This window comes from Ursus arctos, unplaced genomic scaffold (assembly GCF_023065955.2).
Source record: "Ursus arctos isolate Adak ecotype North America unplaced genomic scaffold, UrsArc2.0 scaffold_3, whole genome shotgun sequence".
Taxonomy (NCBI): Eukaryota; Metazoa; Chordata; class Mammalia; order Carnivora; family Ursidae; genus Ursus; species Ursus arctos.
Window position 1 is genome coordinate 87,447,177 of NW_026622985.1, and position 20,114 is coordinate 87,467,290.

Below are 20,114 nucleotides of genomic sequence, written 5' to 3' on the forward strand. Positions count from 1 at the left end.
AAATACAGTATTTCACTGTCCAAAACTTTAGAACTTAACTTTTTCTCTCTGATTAGGTTCTTTAGTAATTGAAGATAAAGAGAGTCAGCCACAAATGCCTAAGCAGAATCCTGTCGTGGAACAGAATTCACAGCCACCAGGTGGTTTATCTTCAAACCAGTTATCCAAGTTTCCAACACAGATCAGCCTAGCTCAATTACGACTCCAGCATATGCAGCAACAGGTAATGGCTCAGAGGCAACAGGTGCAACGGAGGCCAGCACCTGTGGGTTTACCAAACCCTAGAATGCAGGGGCCCATCCAGCAACCTTCCATCTCTCATCAGGTAAATTTGGAAGCAGGCCTGTCCTAACTTAGATAATTATAGTACAGTTGTATTCAGCATCTCTTAAAATAACCAAGACATCTGTCATCTATGATATAAATATATGAACTTATAAAAATTTATCAAAAGTATCCCTGATTTAACTGCTAGTTTTTAGTCCTTCTCAAAAAGGAATTACTGGTTTATTTAGCTGGTACAACTATTTTCATCTACTCTTTGTTGTCTTCAAATTACAACCGAGGATAAATGATTGCATTCCTAAACAACCCACGCCTGTTGCTGATGGTAAAGTTGTGTATCTGTAACTCATCATTCCTGTATTAATGCTTCAGAATGGTTCATACTTCAGTTATCTGGTCTTTGTGGGGATGCAGTGTTTAGGAAAACCGCAACATGTGTTAGAAATGAGGGTAAAACAATAGAAAAGGGTTGGGGAATGGTTCACTAGAAATCTCCCTTCTTCAGACTCTATTTCTGGGCAGGTATTCCATTAACCATTCTTATTTTTACTAGATATGAAGTATTCCATTTACTTTTAATCTGATTTTTGAAGATAAGTTTATATGCTCTGTTATAAGGGTTTCACTGTCCTGCCGGGCATACTTAATAAAAGTTTTCAGGAATGTAAAGTCTAATTAATTCACACCAACTGTTATTTACAGTTACATTTATTTATTAATTTATACTCTTCCTATTTCTGAGAAGGATTTGAAGTGGTATACTTCAAATGGATTGACACAAATGAATGAAATGGAACAGGGTTTAATAAGAATCAAAGTGTGCAGAACTAGGCTAAGAATCCTATTACTTGAGAACAAAACTTAGATCAGAATTTTTTTTCAACCAAAGAAAACAAGAAACAGATATAATATCTATATTACTTGATAAAAAGGAAACATGCCAGTTAACTAGGGAAGAAACTCTTTGCTAGTATTTTTCTAGCACTAAGAGGAATGTGTAATATGGTTCTTTATGAAAACAATTAAATGGCATAATAGTATTTTTTGTAGCAATTTTACAAAACATGGCACTAGTCTTCATAGGGCTCTTACTTCAACCCTGAATAAAGTTATGGACATGGGTAGATCCTGATTTTGTTAAGTTGCTTCTGTGAAGACCTAAAGCAATTTATTTCAGACTTATGGCTTTCTAGTAATTTGATTAAGAAGGCATGTCAAATCCAAGGGAATATTAATATACCCAGTAGATTTCACTGGAAGTAATTAACAAAGAATATAAGAGGTCTTTGGTGAGTGCTCCATGGAAAAAGACTTGTACACTTTAGATACCAGGAGCACAACTGACAGAGTTGGAATTTTAAGAAAATTGAGGAATAATTTTGTCATTACCTTTGCAGACTGATACACTGCAGGTAGACTTCAAAGAGTACCAAAAGATTTCTAAAGATAAATTTGAAAAGAAGAGAGAGTTGAGTGCTTACTGCTAAGCACTTGCATGATTAATATTTTTTTTTTAAAGATTTTATTTATTTATTTGACAGAGATAGAGACAGCCAGCGAGAGAGGGAACACAAGCAGGGGGAGTGGGAGAGGAAGAAGCAGGCTCATAGCGGAAGAGCCTGATGTGGGACTCGATCCCGGAACGCCGGGATCACGCCCTGAGCTGAAGGCAGACGCTCAACCGCTGTGCCACCCAGGCGCCCCTGCATGATTAATATTTATCTTAAGTGCCTGGGAGATAGAAAAGTGATCTTTATTTAAGTTTATTAACATGAAAAAAGGATATATTCATTATTTGCATTAATTGCCTTTTCACTAAGAAGTAAGGAACTGAGGCAGTTAGTAGATACTATGTAACTTGGTCCCTCTATCATTGTTATTTATAAGCAGTGACAAAATTATCTCTGAGCCTTTGGCCTACTTATCTCAGAAATTTGCTTTTGATCTTATTTTTCGTCTCTAGGATTTACTGCTATATGATCTGTATAATACACAGTCTCTACTATGAAACCTAATTTCCCCTCTTAGAAATAAAGTAATTTTCACATCTTTTGGTCATTTCCTCACACAGTATTGTTTTTCTGCTACTCTCAATAACTCCTGAATCTTCTTCATCCTCTCATCTCTCATTTTTATGTGTTCTTTGCCAAATACTCACTCAAACATTTTTCACTCATCAATTTGTCCTCCTCCATAAGCTTTTACACTGCTCTGCCTAGCTATCTACTTAGTTTTCTGTCAGTTTATTTATATGGAACTGTGGGAAAGTACCCATCTATAAGGAGGCTGTGTGTGCCTCTGGCTTTGTGGGTATGCTCAAATCGTACTCTACATCTGTCCATAGGACACAGGGTAAATTTAAAGGCCTACTTCTAAAAATTGCTTACATAAGAGTTCCTTATTTCTTCTTCCTCTGAGTGTTAACCATGTAGTCTGCATGGTTAAAGAGTTGTGTGATGTGGAGGTAGGATACAGAACTAAGTGCTACAAACTTGATAGACTGTGCATCTGTTTATTCAGCAATATGCAGTCTACTCCAGTGGACAGATAGCAGGTTGTTAGGGAGCAGTGTCACCTATCTTATTTTATACATAATTCACAGCAAGGGTTCTCACTCCTGAGTCAGATTTACTGCTGTGGAGATACTCTTATTCATATATATATACATTAATTTTCCTGAACAGTGGATGAATGTTAGAAGGACATCTGCTATCCTTCAGGGTTATTATGCACAGTTGGGAACTACTGACCTAGAATACAACCAAAACCTATAATCATAAAGGTCCTTAGAGTGAGAGTGAGGATAATGATGTTTATATGTCAGTTTGCTTAAATGCTCAGTTATTTCTCTAGTCTCTTTTTTCCTTCTGCATCTTCCTTGCAAATTAGTTGATTCCATTTAATTAAAGTAGCACTGCTTTTGCTTTTTTTCTTACGCTCAGAACTAGTTCCTAGCTTTAGTCTTCAAAGTTGCCTCCCCTGTCTAACACAATCAACTCTAACAGTTTAGGAGAGAGGGGAAAAATCACCTCACATCTTACCAAACTGAGCTCCTTGATGGTAGGGTTGACATCCACTCTGACACCGATTTCTCAGAGTACATTATTCTAGCATCAAGTGTCATTTCTTGACTGTATCAATGTATAAATCTCAGTCTGGGTGGGGCTGTGAGAGTGGGGTAGCAAAGGACTAATGTAAGTTCCTTTATTCTCTTTTAAGGACCCTTTTGGATGATTTCCCACTTTTTAAAAAGTTATCTCTTAGATAAATTTAGGAGTTTTTCACTCTTTCCACTGTAATTCCCCAACTATTTTCTGTTTGTGTTTCTTCGATACAAAACCCTTCAAGTCACAAAACTTTAAAAATCGAAGAGAATTGCTATGGCTTCAGGCTTATGCTTCTGTACAGTTATGACATTTTCTCTACTATTTTTCTCTTCTTCACCTACAGAATTTCCCTTGATCTTGAGACAGTATCTAAATCTATTTTTCATTGGGTCCGTAACTGTAATTGCTGGCCACTCTTGAGAGTTACTGAGGGTGAACCCAGTGCGAGCTAATTTGTAAGAGAGGCGAAGGAGAAGCATTTACCCAGGAAAGGAGAGTAAATTTCACAAATGAGAAAGGAAAAGCAAAAATAGAGGGCAGGGTTACATTTTATAGTTGTCTTCCTTCAAAGGACCGAAAGTTAAGGTGCTGCTGCTTCAGCCCTACAAATTTCACGTTTGTCCCTTTGTGAATATGGAAACTTCCCTTTCTGAGAAGTTCTAATCATATACAGTTTAGAGAGCTAAAAATAAGTACTTGCTTTGCAGTAAGTTGCCAACCATAGAATTGGTTCACCACGAGACTGCAACTGGCATATAAGGTTACCTTTTTCTAGAACACTGGTCTCAATTTCCAGGGCTAACCTTTATGCACAAAGTAAGCTTGCCTCCCCAGCCCTTGCCCTGTCATGTAATGCACCAATGTTGTTCTTGAAGGATTTCCATTTGAAATCTATTTTCTTTTAGGGAAATTCATCTTCTCAGCTCTACTTAGTACCTTAATCAACCCCCAGCTACACACCAGCAGGTGTTTTGGTGATGTACTTTGGCGGAGTAGATCTGGATTAAAGCTCTAGTGCTGCCTTTTACTAGTTGTGTGACCTTTTTCAAGTTCTCTAAACTTTCTAGTGTTTAATGTCCTCATTTGTAAAATGAGGGAAAGGTAATAATGAAGTAACACATGTAAAATGCTAATCATAATGCCTGGCATATGGTTTGACCTCAGTAAGATCTAAAACTCATTAATTTTTAAATGATATTAATAACTATTTTCATTATTCATTATTTATTGGTTAAGAGTGCAGACCTTGGAGCCAGAGTGCTTGAGTTCTAGTTCCAGCTTTATCTTTTATTATCTTCATTAATCTGGGGCAGGTTATTTAAATTCTCTATACCTCGGTTTCCTTTTCTGTAAAATGAAGAGAATCCCTACCTCATAGTATTGTTGTGAAGATTAAATGAGTTAACTCATATAAAGCCCTTAAAGCAGTACCTGGCATGTAACAGCTGCTCAGTAAATGCTACCAATTATTATTCTACCATCTCATTATTTTAGGAGATCTGAAGAGGGCGGTTCTTTGCAAAATGTAATCATCAGGGACTTAAAAGGATACCAAATACAAATTTTCCCTACTTCCTAATATGGCCTACATCTGGTCCTTTTGTAACCTACTTAAAGTTGGAAACCCCCCTCCCAAGGCTCTTTCCTAATAAAACTCTTCACATAGTTATATACATTTTGGAAGGCTGCCTCCTTCCCCCATATTTGTAGTATTAGTACTACCCATTATTGAAGTATTGATAAATTATTCATCTGTGACAGAGGTATTGTCTTTCTGTGAAAGTTACAGGGTTCTCTATAATTTGTCTTTCAAGAGATGATTGTCACTAAATTGGTTTAATTTCTTTCTTCCAGCAACCCCCTCCACGTTTGATAAATTTTCAAAATCACAGCCCCAAACCCAATGGACCAGTTCTTCCTCCACATCCTCAACAGCTGAGATATCCACCAAACCAGAACATGCCACGACAAGCAATAAAGCCCAACCCACTACAGATGGCTTTTTTGGCTCAACAGGCTATAAAACAGGTATATATATTTCCTTTCTTCAGCTTCTTGTTCTGCTTCTCTATTTTCAAATCACATTAAATTTATAGATAAAGCAGTGATAAAACAAGAGCAAGGGTTTTTGTTTTTTTTTTTTCCCTTAGGATTTATTTATTTGAGAGAGAGAAAGCCTGTGAGTGGTGGGGAGGGACAGAGGGAGAAGGAGAGAGAATCCTCAAGCAGACTGCCTGATGAGCGTGGAGCCCGACGCAGGGCTCAGTCTCAGGAGCCTGAGATCATGACCTGAGCCGAAACCAAGGGCCTGGATGCTTAACTGACTGAACCACCCAGGCATCCCCTCTTTTTTTTTAATAAATGTGAGTTACCAAGTTTATTATACACAGACTTATAGAGACAAAGCTAAGAGAAAAGGTCTTGATATGTAATTGACAAGAGAAATCAAGCCACTTAGGTTGATATTGGAGTGAAGTCCCAGAATAATCAGTGAGTCATAGGTATGACTTCTGGCAATACTGATAGGTGTAGCTTTTAGCCAAGTTCATTAAGGCAGAAGTATTGTAACAAGTACAGGTTATGAGAGAACATAAACGAATCTTTAAATTGTTACAAGGAGACTTTGTAAAAACAAATTGACAGTTTTAATATGGGGTACATGTAAATATGATTGAGTTTAATGTTTACGGTTATATTAAATCTGGTAAAGTTTAATATTTATACTCTTAATATCTTCAGGTAAAAATATTTTTTAGATACGACATTACTTTTTAACAAGTAAAAGTTCTCTCTTTGTCTTCTCAAAGAACTTATGTCAACAGTCTTCCAGCTTAACACTTGTAGATTAATTTCAGTTTTCAGCTTTTTTGCCAAGACCAAAATAAGGAATATGATGCTATTTTCACAATTCTGTGACATTCATTTAATCAAATGATCTGAAAATTCTGTTCTAAAAAATACACTGTGTGTGTGCGTGTGGTTATAATTAGTTTGGCTTTGCTGTAATATCACCAAACTTTCTTAAATAATATTTAATAAAAGTACTTTTAAATAAAAGTCATACCTCTCTCTATTTCATCAGTAGAGGGAGGTGCAAAGGGTCCAAGTGACAGTTTAGCCTTAAATTCTGTTTACTTTCCTAATAATTTTGTGACCTTGTTCAAGTTTAATCTTTTAAATGTCATTTGCCCCAACTATACATTGAGTACCTTGCAGAGTTGTGCTGAAACTGAATGCTAACATATACAGAAGCATCTAGCGCGTTCTGTCTACACAAATGTGTACTTTCTTTCTTCCTCATTTATTATTTTTAATGGGTAGATACACACTCTAAGAATGTTTTTTAAAATGTTTCCTGGTCAAAAATGTAAACATGAATGAATAAATGAACAAACTAGAAAATATAGTGGGGAATTGGTTTTCAGTTGGTTAATTTAATAAACTGTAGCATACTTGCACAATGAGAATACTTTCAGTTATTGAGAAAATGCAGTAATCTATATGTGATTATGGTATGTGGGAAAAAATATGTTCTAGAATTTTTGTGGGGTATTATCTCATTTTTCTGGTTGTGTATTTGTTTTGTCATATGTATATGGCATATAGGTGATGTGCATATATATACATAATATGTATAAACCTGGAAGGATATACATTATCTGTAACTGTGATTATTCTGTGGGAGGGAAGGAGGATTAGGGTCCATAGAAAAAGAAGAAGATGGATTGGTGGATATGAGGGGTGGGTAGGTGGTGAAGAGGACATTCACAGGTTTCTTTACACAATTTTTTCAGTAAAGCATATAAATTAGATTTTTCAAAATTGGAATGCTGCTGACACTATCACTCTATATAATATAGTCTATATATAAACAACGTGTTTGGAGATTTTTTTTTTCCCTTGCATAGTCTCGAGATACCTCTTAGTTGCTTTCCTTTTCCCCTGTATTTTATTATGAAAATTTTCAAACACAACAGATTGAAAGAGTTGTATAGGAGACAAATTGTTCTATTTGCCTGCTCAATTATTATTCCACATACCTATCTATTCATCCATCTATCATCAAGTGTTCGTATTTTTTGATTAGGTTTTGAAGTAAATTGTAGAGAGCATCATGGTTCATCTCTATACTTCTCATTCCTAGTATTCTCTTAGTTAATGTATTTATCTCAGCTTTTTTAGCATAAATGACGAAGACTTTCCTCAGATGCTTGTTGAGGTTTAATTATCGGTTCATATATAAGAAGTGAGTTAAAAAAAAATCCTGAAAGCCTTCGTCTGGAGCTAATGTTTGATGATGGAGATTTCATGCTAGATTTAAGGCTGTGAGGCAGATTTATTGGGAGAATTCCTAGTGTTGCCATCTTTAAGTCTTCTTAGGCTGGTCCAGTTCCCAGAGGATCTTCCTGCCCTGTGCCTAAAATGCGGGGCCTGGCCGCTCCTTGAAGCCAGCGTGGTTCAGAAGAGTGGTGGGGGGGCAGTCTCAGAGTGTGAGGGAAGCTCAGCATTCAGTGTGAGTATGGTTTCTTAATGTTCATTCTCAGTGCAGTACTTTTCTGCCTTCTGCTGAACCTGGTGCCTGTCAGTCAAATGACACTGTTTTACCTGTTTTAGAGAATAACCTTCCAGCCTTCATCTGTGGAGAAGGAGGAAGTCCATATTATCTTGGGGTAACTACAGGTAAAGTAGGAAAGGAACAGGAGCTTCACTGCTCCTTAAACAGACTCTCAACAGATTGTCCTGTTTTCAGCCCCAGATTCACCACTCAGGCTTCTAATTTCCAAGCCTTTGGGGTTCTGCAATATATGTTGACTTGCTTCTCTGTTTTCCCCACGGCCAGCTTAGGTTTCAGCTTTATCAAATTGACCAAGTGGTTTGCTGTTTGTCCAGCTTCTCTCCAGCTTCCACAATGGGATTTCTGTCTTCTTTCCTATGTTCTTTGAGTCAAAAGCCTTTTTAAAAAATTCCCCTTAACTATTACTTTAGTTTCAGATGTCTTGGGTAGGGACAGAAGAAAATGTGGTGTTTAGCCCTCCATCTTTACCTCAAAGTTGCTGTCTGTGTGTATATTTCTTTTCCAGTATATATAAGCTTTCCAAGATGGGGTCTTAAGGTTTTTCTGGTGCATACTGTTTTCTGGTTAAAAAAATCAGTGCTTTTTATTTTTTATTTTTGGACAGGATTAATGAAAACTATATATGTCTGTCCATCTCCTTCCCCCCCCCCCCCCGCCTTTCAATTCAAATTATAGTTGAATTCACATAGCAGAACGTGTCTTCTACTTTGTTTTGTGACAAAGGAACAGGGATTAGTTGGACATTTTATGTTTGGCCTGCTGATGGACAACCTTTCTCCTCTCTTGTTACCGTAGTGGCAGATCAGCAGTGGGCAGGCTGCCGCATCAACTGCCAACAGCACATCCTCTACTCCTTCTAGTCCTACCATTACTAGTGCAGCAGGATATGATGCAAAGGCTTTCGGTTCACCTATGATTGATTTGAGCTCACCGGTGGGAGGTTCTTATAATCTTCCTTCTCTTCCAGATGTAAGTATACACAAAATTTATACTAAGAATGTTTGGAAAATTTTAAGTGAACTTAGGTCTGGTAAAAGGCTTGAGTTAGTCAGATTATAGGTTGTGTGTTTGGTTTTAGAAGTTATTTTTATTCTTTAGAAATATAACAGCAGGAAAAATAAAAAGATGCTAAGCACTTATACTATAGAACATCTTTCACAGCACTGCAGTTAAAGGTGTCTGTAAATGAATAATTATAGTGATGGACTAGGGAAAGAAGGGAAGTAAGGATCTGGGAAAAGGTACTGGAAAGGTTATTTGCTGGAATGTGCTATATTAGAATAAGATTGGTGGAGGGAGACTAGAATCGAAGGCATTAGAAGAGGTGGAGACAAGTTTAACAATGGAAATGAAAACATTTTCTCCCAGATCATACTGGCCAGTGCAGAATTATGTCTGATTTATTTTATATTTTAATTAAATACATGTACTTGCTATCTTTGTCAATATGACTTTTTAAAAAATCTTTTCCAGAGGCAGAAAACACAACATTCTATAGACAGACTTCCAAGTATAAGTCGATACTTATTTCACCTTATCTTACCCTATAAGGTTAGGTAATTGTGACACAAACATTAAAAACTGATAAGAAATACCTTGTCAGATCGTAAAATAATTTTTTAAATTTTCATTTATTTGGTTTTTCAAGTCACTAAAATCAACTAATATTTCCTAATAGTTGCATCGTTAACATTACCAGAGTTAATTTTTAAAATAATTGCATATACTTTAAATAGGTAAAAGTACATGTATTTTTCATACATAGATAGTATATAGGAAAACTTCTTTTGTCTCATTCCTGTAATTTTATTTTAGCTTTCAGGATTACCTTGCAATGTAAATAACTTTTCTTACACTAAGATCCAGTAGATCCAGTCACATTCCAGTGTGTTTTACACTGAAAAGTATTGGCCAAGGTATTGCTAAAAGAATATTAAACATAAATGACCCTGTGTACTTACCCCCTACCCTAAAGAGGACCCACAGAAATAGAATTGTCCTTCTGTTTTCCGTGCAGTCCTCAGATACAGGTGACCCTTTGTCTCCCAGCCTCGCTCAACTGGAATTCTTTATCTGAACCATAGAATAAAGAAGCTGATTTGAGTGACCATTTTCTCAGTCCCCTCAAAGATGGTTCATAACTAGCACCATTCTAGATGGAGACTTGAAAAGTAAACTCATCATACACAGTCTGTGCCCTGGACAGTAGGACTTACATTTCTTGTAGAATCCTGGTTGAGAAAGGCTGGAACTATGTTAGAGAATTGAACTTGATTTTAATCACAAAGACATTTTGGGGAAATAAATGGTCTATTTAAGCATGAAAGGTATTTGCTTCTAAAGAATTAAAGTCTTATTCAGTAGCAATTTATCAGTATTTTAGCCAAGCAGTCAATTAAGAAAGAAGTGTTTCCTTTATACCGGTTACATTAAAGCAAGAATCTAGAAAGAATCCATTCCTCCTACCAAATAGTAGTAATGTACTTAAGTGAGGTTAAGTGTTCTAGAAATGTGATATGTGTAGGCCTACTTGATCTATGTAGTGCATACCAGAGCACCAGTTCTCAGTGTGAACCAAAGACATGGGGGTCAGAGGCTCCACAAGGTCCTTCCTTTAAAGGCCAGATTTTCTTCATATTCTTCAACCAAAACCACACGTCACAACAGATTGTGTGCAGAAGCAGATATAAGAATTCAGTTGGCTGTTAGTAAACCAGACACTAAAGAGGTTTGCTAAAATGTGAAACTGTGCTGTTTTTCTCATCAACTTTTTTTTTATTGGCTACCTTTTGTTATTTTTAAATAAGTATTTTTTTTGTTTCAATTTTTACGGCTGTGAATAACATATGATACTCCTTTATCCTTGCTCATTACTTCTGAAATAGTATGTCCTCAGCATATTTACCAAGATGGAACGTTAAGAAGAATGAAAGCCTTTTTCAAGAATGTTTATGGGGAAAATATGCATCAGAACTCCTCAATTAGGATATTTACATATTTTATTATTTGATAGTAATTAAACTACTAAAAGTTTTCTATTAAATTTAAAGTAGCTGTTAACTTGTAAAGTCAGGATGCCATGAAATAATTTCTTTTCTTATAAGATTGACTGTTCAAGTACTATTATGCTGGACAATATTGTGAGGAAAGATACTAGTATAGATCATGGCCAGCCAAGACCACCCTCAAACAGAACCGTCCAGTCACCAAATTCATCAGTGCCATCTCCAGGCCTTGCAGGTAAAGTGGGCTTCTTTTGATTTTGTGAGTGTTGTCCCATTTTTTTACTCTACTTGTAATGACTCCCCCCACCCCTTTTCGTTGTAAGATTAAAATGAATCTGAGTTTTTGGCACTATTTACAATTAGTATACTTTCAACGTGGGAAGCAAAGGTTAACCTCTGTACCTTTTCAATTTCAATAAAGCTTACAGGCATTAGAGCATTCCCAGGAGGAAATTAGTATTATACATTCTCTTTTTGATGAGTTTTCCTGTGTCGTGGTCTCTTTTGGGATGTAAGTTGCTTAGGGTCAAAGTTTATCAGTGTCAGTCACTTCTTGGTGGTTTTGTTTGGTATTAATGTTTGAAAAGTTTTAACATACCTACTCATTTCCTTTAAGAGAGAAGCACTCTACTACCTACTCCCAGAGACCTGGACAAAATAGGTGCCTTAGAACAAAATACGGAAGGAGGAGAATTTCTTAAGTCATTCACCAGTCACACAGATGTAATCAGGCAGTTACACAACTTAAAAGGAGACGCTTATTTAAAACATAAACAAACTTGAAATACAAACAAACTGGAAGAACACTGTTGACAAAATATGGCAGAGAAACTGTTTAATTATAAAACAAGTTTGTACAAATAAATAAGGAGAGTACTCAGTATTGCCAAAGGGCATGAGTAAATAAGTCCCTGAAGTGGAAATACAAATGGCCAGTAACTTGGGGGATTCAGTCTCACTAGTGGTCATTAAAAATATCAAAACAAGATATAATTTATAACTGTTGAATTAGCAAAGACTTAAATAGTGAAAATACTCATTGACAAGAATGTGATAAGAGAAGTACTCTGATACATAGCTGGCAGGAGTATAAGTTGACAAACATTTCTGGAAACCATTTTTACAGTATCACTAAAGCTGACATTTATCCATTGCTGACTCTTTGTTAGGCATTGGACAGAGGATCTTAAATACATTGCCTAGTAGAATATTTGTTTCAGTATCTGCATTCATTGGTCTGTGTGGCTTGCTTTCTTGGACTGCTTTTATATCAGCACTTATCACTTTTTATTGTCTTCTGTAGCTTTCACTGATGCTGGTGTCCTCACTGAGATTTTACCCTGGTTACTTTAACATTGGACATTTGACAGTGTTTGGAAACCTTTTTGATTGTCACACCCTGCGTGGGAAATATGGAGGGATAACATCTAATAACTAGTAGAGGCCAGGGACGCTGCTAAACATCTTAACAATGCACAGACAGCCCCCCGCCCCCAACAAAGAATTACCTAGGCTAAAATGCCAGCAGTACTGAGGTTGAGTACCCCTGCTAGTCTAAGGGAGTTACTAGACTTTGCTGGAGTCCCAACAACTGCTTATTGTTTTATATAATTTCAGTGTGTTCTAGTTTCAAGGTAGTATTAAGTGAGCACATTCAGTAGGAATTTAATACATAATTATTCATTTTATGAATGTGAATGATTTCCTCCTCTTCAGGACCTGTTACTATGACTAGTGTACACCCCCCAATACGTTCACCTAGTGCCTCCAGCGTTGGGAGCCGAGGAAGGTAAACTGACTTAAGCTTATTCTCTCATATATACAATCTCTGATTAGATTTCTCTTGACAATGCTCCAGTATGCTCTTGGTACTCAATACATTTTGAACAACTTCCTTTATTTTTAACTTTTAAATTAAAATGTTAATAATTATTATATATTAATTTGATAAACTAATGGGTCAAGTAAATAAATTGCAGTTTTGTCTTTTAAAGATACAGAAATTGGGGTGGGGAGGTAATATGTTGAAAATAAGAAAATACATTTGACTTTAGCCTAATAGCAAGGAAAATTTAAATGAAGCAGATATCACATACTGTACTATATAGGAATATGTACAAATACAAGCTGGGGGGGGGAGAAATAATAACTTTATTCAAACTTCAGTGTTCTCTGACTTTTTTAATGGCCAAACATTAATTCTGCTTTAAAATAAATAAACTCATAGTAGTTGAAATTCTGTCTTAGCTTACTGCTTTGCTCGTCTACTTCTTAGGCTTGCAAATTTCTCCTAGATAATGAACCCAGTTCTTAACTTGCCTAATCATATGGAAGAAGCATTCTCTGAAGAGAAAAAGGTTGCCTTTAATCCTATGAGAACATAGTGGCTCTCTGTAAAAGGTTTTGTCCCACTACACTTTTAAATAGCAGAACACCAATAACTTGTGTCTCTAGTTAATTGTCTTCACACTTTGTGACAGTAAATCGTTAATGTGAGCCCAGAGTCTCTTTGTCACTGACTAGAGAAGGAAATGGGAAAGCCTAAAGAGAAGATGCTAGTTCTAAGATATTGAATCTGGCTGCTCCGTCGTAGAGCCTCAGAATATTGAAGTCAGTTTTCTTTTAACTCAGGTTTTTATTTAAATGTCTTTCTAGAAGTATAATGTAGCTATTTAGATAGGCTAATATGGAAAGCATTTTTATACACGAAGCTGTTTTAGGTGTAGCAGTTGCACTTTGGTTATGTATCATTTATTGATAAGGGAGCATAGTGACCATTGCTGTGAAGATACAGCATTATTCCTGAAAGCTGTTGTTACACTTTGTCTTGAGATACTTTAGGTAGAATTCTTTGATTTTTTTTTTTTCCCTTTCTTATAGCTCTGGCTCTTCCAGCAAGCCAGCAGGAGCTGATTCTACACACAAAGTCCCAGTGGTCATGTTGGAGCCAATCCGAATAAAACAGGAAAACAGTGGACCACCTGAAAATTATGATTTTCCTGTTGTTATAGTGAAACAAGAATCAGATGAAGAATCTAGGCCTCAAAATGTAATTATATTAATTTGGGGGATACTGTGCCTATTTGGGGGATAGGATGAAAGAAACTTTAAAATAGCAGATAGGAGGTTAAAAATGTTATATTTGAAAACCAGGAAATAGTCAACTTCAAAGTTGAAAAAGTTGAGGAAATCTCTCAGTAAATTAAAAGAAAAAGATGGATGGAAAACAGGGAGAAGAGTTTGAAAAATAAGGGGCTCAAATAAGGAGGTTGGGCATTTGAGTAAAACACATGGAAGATAATTGCCCAAAAAATAATACAAGGAAACTTACTATAACTGAAAAGCATGAGCATCTGAGTTGAAAGGGCCCACCAAGTACCAGAACGTTAAATGAAAAAAGGACTTAAGTTATACTATCATCGGTTTCAGGATACCAAGATTCTAAAAGCTTCCAAATGGAAAAAAATACACCTTATACAAAGGATCAGACATCATAATGGCACCAAGTCCTCAAAAGGGAAACTTGATTCTGAAAGATAGTAGGGAAATACCAAAATTGTGAGGGAAAAATATTTTATAGCCAGAATTCTGTACCCAGGCAAATGATCAATCATGTGTAAAGATTAAGCATTTCAGACATGCGTGCAGGGTCTCAGGAATTTTAATTCTCATGCACTCATTCTCAGATATTTGAGAATATGCTTCATCAAAAATGGAGTGAACCAAGAAGGCGTAAGATCTCAGAAATGGGATCTAACACAGAAAAGAGTAGTTCCCAGTACAACAACTTCTCTAGTACACCACGTAGCAGAGGACGGAAGACTCCGTGGGGATATATGTAAGGGCAAAAATATGTTTGGCAGTATTAAGAAGCATTTTATTACCCTACTGGAGGTTGTGAGAGTGACTTTAGAGATAGTGACCTAGAAAAGTAAGCAAATGAAAGAAAGAAAGGGAGGGAGGGAGAAAGAATTGAATCATAGTAAAAACAGAAAGACAAAAAAGGCAGTGTAGTCACAGTACATTCTGTGGTTATGTAAAGAACAATATTTATAGTCCTAATGATACAAACACACACCTGTATTACACAAATTTAACTAAAATCTAGATGTAATCAGGATATAACCTGTACGGATTTAACCAAAAATTGATTTTTCAGGATACTTAACCAGTGCAGCAGTGATACTGACTTGGAATAGATGTTGGCCATAAAGTTATACTGGTACCTAACAACTTAAAAAAGTAAATAAAAGATAAATAAATCAGTGCTTAATAAAGCATTAAGAGGGTGGCATGAATGGCGTGTGTGTGGGGAGAGGATGGAGAGGCAGGAAGGAAAAATCTAATCTTCCATACTGAGGAATATATATACATATATTTAAAACTGAAAATATGTTTAAAATTGAAAATCTGGGGAGCTTCGGTGGCTTAGTTGGTTAAGCCTATGCCTTCGGCTCGGGTCATGATCTCAGGGTCCTTGGGATCCAGCCCTGCATTGGGCTTCCTGCTCAGGCTGCTTCTCCCTCTCCCTCTGATCCTCCTCCGCACTTGTGCTCTCTCTCTCTATCTCACATAAATAAATAATATCTTTTAAAAAATAAAAACTTTAAAAATAAATAAAATTGAAAGTCAGAAATTACAGCATAAGAGTATCATTTAAAAATGAATAGCAAAAGAAAAGTTAAATAATTTGAAAATAATTTACTCCAAGGAATGAGATTATATAATCATGCTTTTAACTAAATCTACATTTATTACTTTGAAAATTTTTTAAAAGTTTAAAGGAGATAACGGATTTTGTCATTGATCTAAAATTTTTTCTACCCTAGGCCCCAACATAAAATTTAGGTTCATCTTGAAGTTATTAATGGCTCCTGCAGAAGTGAAATTCTAGGATTTAAAGCACTATACTTTTCTATGAATGATAAAAATTCAACAGTAGGCATAGTTTGTGTCTGAGTATAATTTGAACTAATAGCTCAGTGTATTTACAATTCATATGGTTGATTCTCCACTGCCCACCTATTCTCCCATTTCTGTAGCTGTCAGCAAATAAAAAGATTTATCTTATATTATCCACACTCCCTTTCTGCTGATTGTCTGTTTCGATGATAGTTTTTAGTAGAGGTTCATGTCTTCTTTACCACTGGGGTCTCTTAAACAGCAGTAAACCTCTTGTTCTCTTACATATTCACAGACCCTTTTGAAGTAACCAGGTGTCTGTGAGAGAGGAGTCTACAGTCCAAAATTGCAATAGCACAAATAAAGAATATCGATTTTGAGAAATAACACATACTTAACTTCTTTCCATTGCAGACCAACTATCCAAGAAGCATACTCACCTCCCTGCTCTTAAATAGCAGTCAGAGCTCTGCCTCTGAGGAGTCTGTGCTAAGGTCAGATGCCCCTGATAGCACAGGAGATCAACCTGGGCTTCACCAGGAAAGTTCCTCAAATGGAAAGTCGGACTGGCTAGCTGCCTCCCAGAAGTCACCCCTTCATGTCGGAGAGACCAGGAAAGAGGATGACCCCAACGAGGACTGGTGTGCAGTTTGTCAGAATGGAGGGGAACTCCTGTGCTGTGAGAAGTGTCCCAAAGTATTTCATCTTTCTTGTCATGTGCCCACTTTGGCAAATTTTCCAAGGTAAGATGGTCCTTGCTTCCCTTTCCCACATTCTTTCACTATAAATAACAATCACTGATCACTGTAACATAAAACCTTAGAAACATAAAAAAAAGTCCACTTTGCACAAGTGCATACTCCAAAACCTTCAACACAGGGTTTTTAAGACTGCTTCCTATTCCGTGCACATCTCTCAAAAACCTAGTCTGTTAGAGAAGAAAAAAAAATAGCCAGCTACCCCAAAGAACAGTGATCCTTATGCATAATAATTGCCACAGTTATTGCATCCTGTTTGCTAGGCACTGAACTGTATCATTTACAAATATCTCAAGTCCATTTTCAAACCAACCCTGTGAGATGCCGCTGCCGCTGAACAGCAGCCATTGGGTTGATCTCTTTAGTTCTTCAAAAGCTGTACTTTTTACATTTTAATTTCACATTTAAAGTTGCAAGAATAGTACCAAGAGCATTTCTTTTTCGTGAATCATTTTGGGGAAAATGCCAGTTTTGCCTCACATCTGCCATAAATTAATTTGTGTGTTTGTTTTAAGTGTTTATTTCGCATATGCGTTTCATGCCTCTTTGGACTAATATTTACCACTTTGACCCTCGCGTTGTATTCCTGCTGTTAAGCTCTCCCAGCGTGGTGCCGTGTACAAGTAGTTACGCATGCAGTAAATCCTCAGTGATTAAAATTCATGCCAAACAGATCTCTATGATAGATGGAGTGGAGGAGGTGGGAGACGGAGATGTTCAGCGAAGAGAGAAACAATGCATTAGGAATTCAGAAATACTTTATCCCCCAACAGCGGAGAATGGATTTGCACTTTCTGCAGAGACTTATCTAAACCAGAAGTTGAGTATGATTGTGATGCTCCCAGTCACAACTCAGAAAAAAAGAAAACCGAAGGCCTTGTTAAATTAACACCAATAGATAAAAGGGTAAGTTTTTTTTGAACATTTCTAACCTAGACTGTTAGGGGTTTTTTTGTTAAATGGGTATTATTGTAATATAGGCGTGCCTTTCATTAATCAAACTTTATACTGACCTCTTTTTTCTTTAGTTTTTCCACAAGAGTATAGGAATCTTAAATACTATAACTTGTAACTTTTTTGGTTAAAAAAAAAATCACAGTACTGTCTATACATTTTCTAGAAGCTTTAAAGGACTGTACTTGAACGAGGTGAAACATGTATCCTCTATGTGGTCTAGAATTTTAGTCTATCTTTAGTAAATTGGTTTTATTTCTACTGTAAATAAGTTTTCTTGCTAATTTGTTGAGAACTGTCACCAAAGAGATGGGCTTTTCTATTTTTCTGGAAATAATTCCATTCTTTTACCAGATGGTACTGGGTTTATACCTCAAAGCCAGCTAATAAAGTTAACTGTAATTGACATTTAAAGCTACTACGTCAACACTTCTTTAGTAGTAAAGAAGTTCTTTGCTAAATTATTAAAACAATCAGTATGAAAGTTACTGTGCAAGAGGGGGCCAAAACACACACTGCCAGTGCTACACAACCCCTCAGCAGAGAAGTAGCCAAATGCATGGATCGCACCATGTGCATTCAGAGAGGCAGCCTGAGGACTGGACACACCATAGAAATGGGTCCCTCTCTGGATCTCTTAACATACATATACTCTTCTTCGTTGACTATTAATAATCCAATATGTAAATTGGAGAGATAAGTGGAAATTTGTTTTTAAAGAGCTTCAGATAGGTTTCTCATGATACTGCTTTTTGTTCCTGTAAGAACTGCTCTCATATATCACATACCCCCCATGTGACCAGTAAGTGACTGAAGAGATCAAAACTCTTAAGTATTGATATTTTTCTGGTATTCATCTGGTTTTAATTTTTATTGTATTTTGAGACCTTTGACATTGGTATTAAAAATAAGCTGTGACTTCATTACCTTATTAATATTTTTATTTATTTTTTTGCTTAGAAGTGTGAACGCCTACTTTTATTTCTTTACTGCCATGAAATGAGCCTGGCTTTTCAAGATCCAGTTCCTCTAACTGTAAGTATTAACATCATTTTAACATTTAACATTAACATTTAACATCATTTAACATTTTAACATTGCATTTTTACGTAGTAGGATGATTTTTGTTGTTTTTTAGAGCATGACAAGTAGGGGTTAGGAGGTGGTATAGAGAATCTTTTTTTTTTTTTTAAGATTTTATTTATTTATTTGACAGAGACAGCCAGCAAGAGAGGGAACACAAGCAGGGGGAGTGGGAGAGGAAGAAGCAGGCTTCCAGCGGAGGAGCCTGATGTGGGGCTCGATCCCATAACGCCGGGATCACGCCCTGAGCCGAAGGCAGACGCTTAACGACTGCGCTACCCAGGCGTCCCTGGTATAGAGAATCTTAAGCAGACTTCATGCCTGGTGCAGGGCTCAGTCTCATGACCCTGAGATCATGACCTGAGCCAAAATCAAGAGTTGGACACGCAACTCACCCAGCCACCCAGGCGCCCCACACGGGATGATTTTTTTAAACTTGATTTATGAGAATGTAGTTTCTCTACCATTCTTTAATAGTCAGTTTCCTATATCTAAATCAAATCTTAAAGCTTTATTTACACCAATGGAATGCTTTGATCTTGAATACACTTTGATGTTCACAAATTGGCCCCAAACTTGTATTCATTTCTCATATATTCTTCTCATCTCATGTATTTTACGTACTATTCTCTGGAATGATTTCTATTAATTGTTTCTCTCTCAGGAGACTTTAGGCATATATCCTAAGCTATTGGGGAAAAACTTATAATTTGAGATAAAGACTCCTGAAATTCTTTGTACATATTTTGATTTATATAGGTACAGACTTCAAGTATTAAGTAAACTTGTAACAATAGAGGAAGGTAGGTGTGTGTGTGTGTGTACCACAGGTTTGCTGTAGGTTTCTTTATCAGTAACAAAATAGTACACGGAAAAGCAGTGAGAACAATCTGAATTTTATTATCCTGCTTGTAGAATTTATTTAGGACAGGTAGAATTTAGTCATTTTTATTATAGCATCTCATTTATTTTGAAAGGTGCCTGATTATTACAGAATAATAAAAAATCCAATGGACTTGTCAACTATCAAGAAGAGACTACAAGAAGATTATTCCATGTACACAAAGCCTGAAGATTTTGTAGCTGATTTTAGACTGATCTTTCAAAACTGTGCTGAATTCAATGAGGTAAGAGGAAAAAGCAAAAAAAGAGAGAGAGAGAAAAAAACAGCAATGGGAAAGTAATATTAAACCAAACACTTTATCAACAAAAGAGATGAAGATCTATGATAGCATAAATTTCTAGAAGTTGCAAGTTTGTCAGGGAATGAAAGGTAATTAAAAAGATTGTATCCACATTCCTATTCAAAGGTTTATTATATGATAAGTGGAAATGCTGACAACTTGAAAACAATTCTAGAAAATATTTTTATCTAGAAGCATCCTTTGTCATTCCTATCTTTATTTCTTAAAATATGGCACTTCCAGACTAAAGTATTCTTGAT

At 36.2% G+C, this 20,114-nt stretch overlaps 1 protein-coding gene across 2 annotated transcripts in view; it reads left to right on the forward strand.

The window, feature by feature from the left end:
- The window catches only part of TRIM24 (tripartite motif containing 24), a 92,461-nt gene that overhangs the window by 71,024 nt on the left and 1,323 nt on the right, over positions 1–20,114 (forward strand). The window contains exons 9-18 of one of the 2 annotated variants that reach the window (XM_026511684.4): positions 57–325; positions 5,247–5,420; positions 8,764–8,937; positions 11,073–11,208; positions 12,690–12,762; positions 13,854–14,022; positions 16,290–16,618; positions 17,407–17,539; positions 18,548–18,622; positions 19,648–19,797. In XM_026511684.4, the coding sequence (XP_026367469.1) occupies positions 57–325; positions 5,247–5,420; positions 8,764–8,937; positions 11,073–11,208; positions 12,690–12,762; positions 13,854–14,022; positions 16,290–16,618; positions 17,407–17,539; positions 18,548–18,622; positions 19,648–19,797 (1,682 nt within the window). The remainder of the gene's footprint in view (positions 1–56; positions 326–5,246; positions 5,421–8,763; positions 8,938–11,072; positions 11,209–12,689; positions 12,763–13,853; positions 14,023–16,289; positions 16,619–17,406; positions 17,540–18,547; positions 18,623–19,647; positions 19,798–20,114) is intronic. The other variant, XM_048212918.2, reaches the window with a different exon arrangement.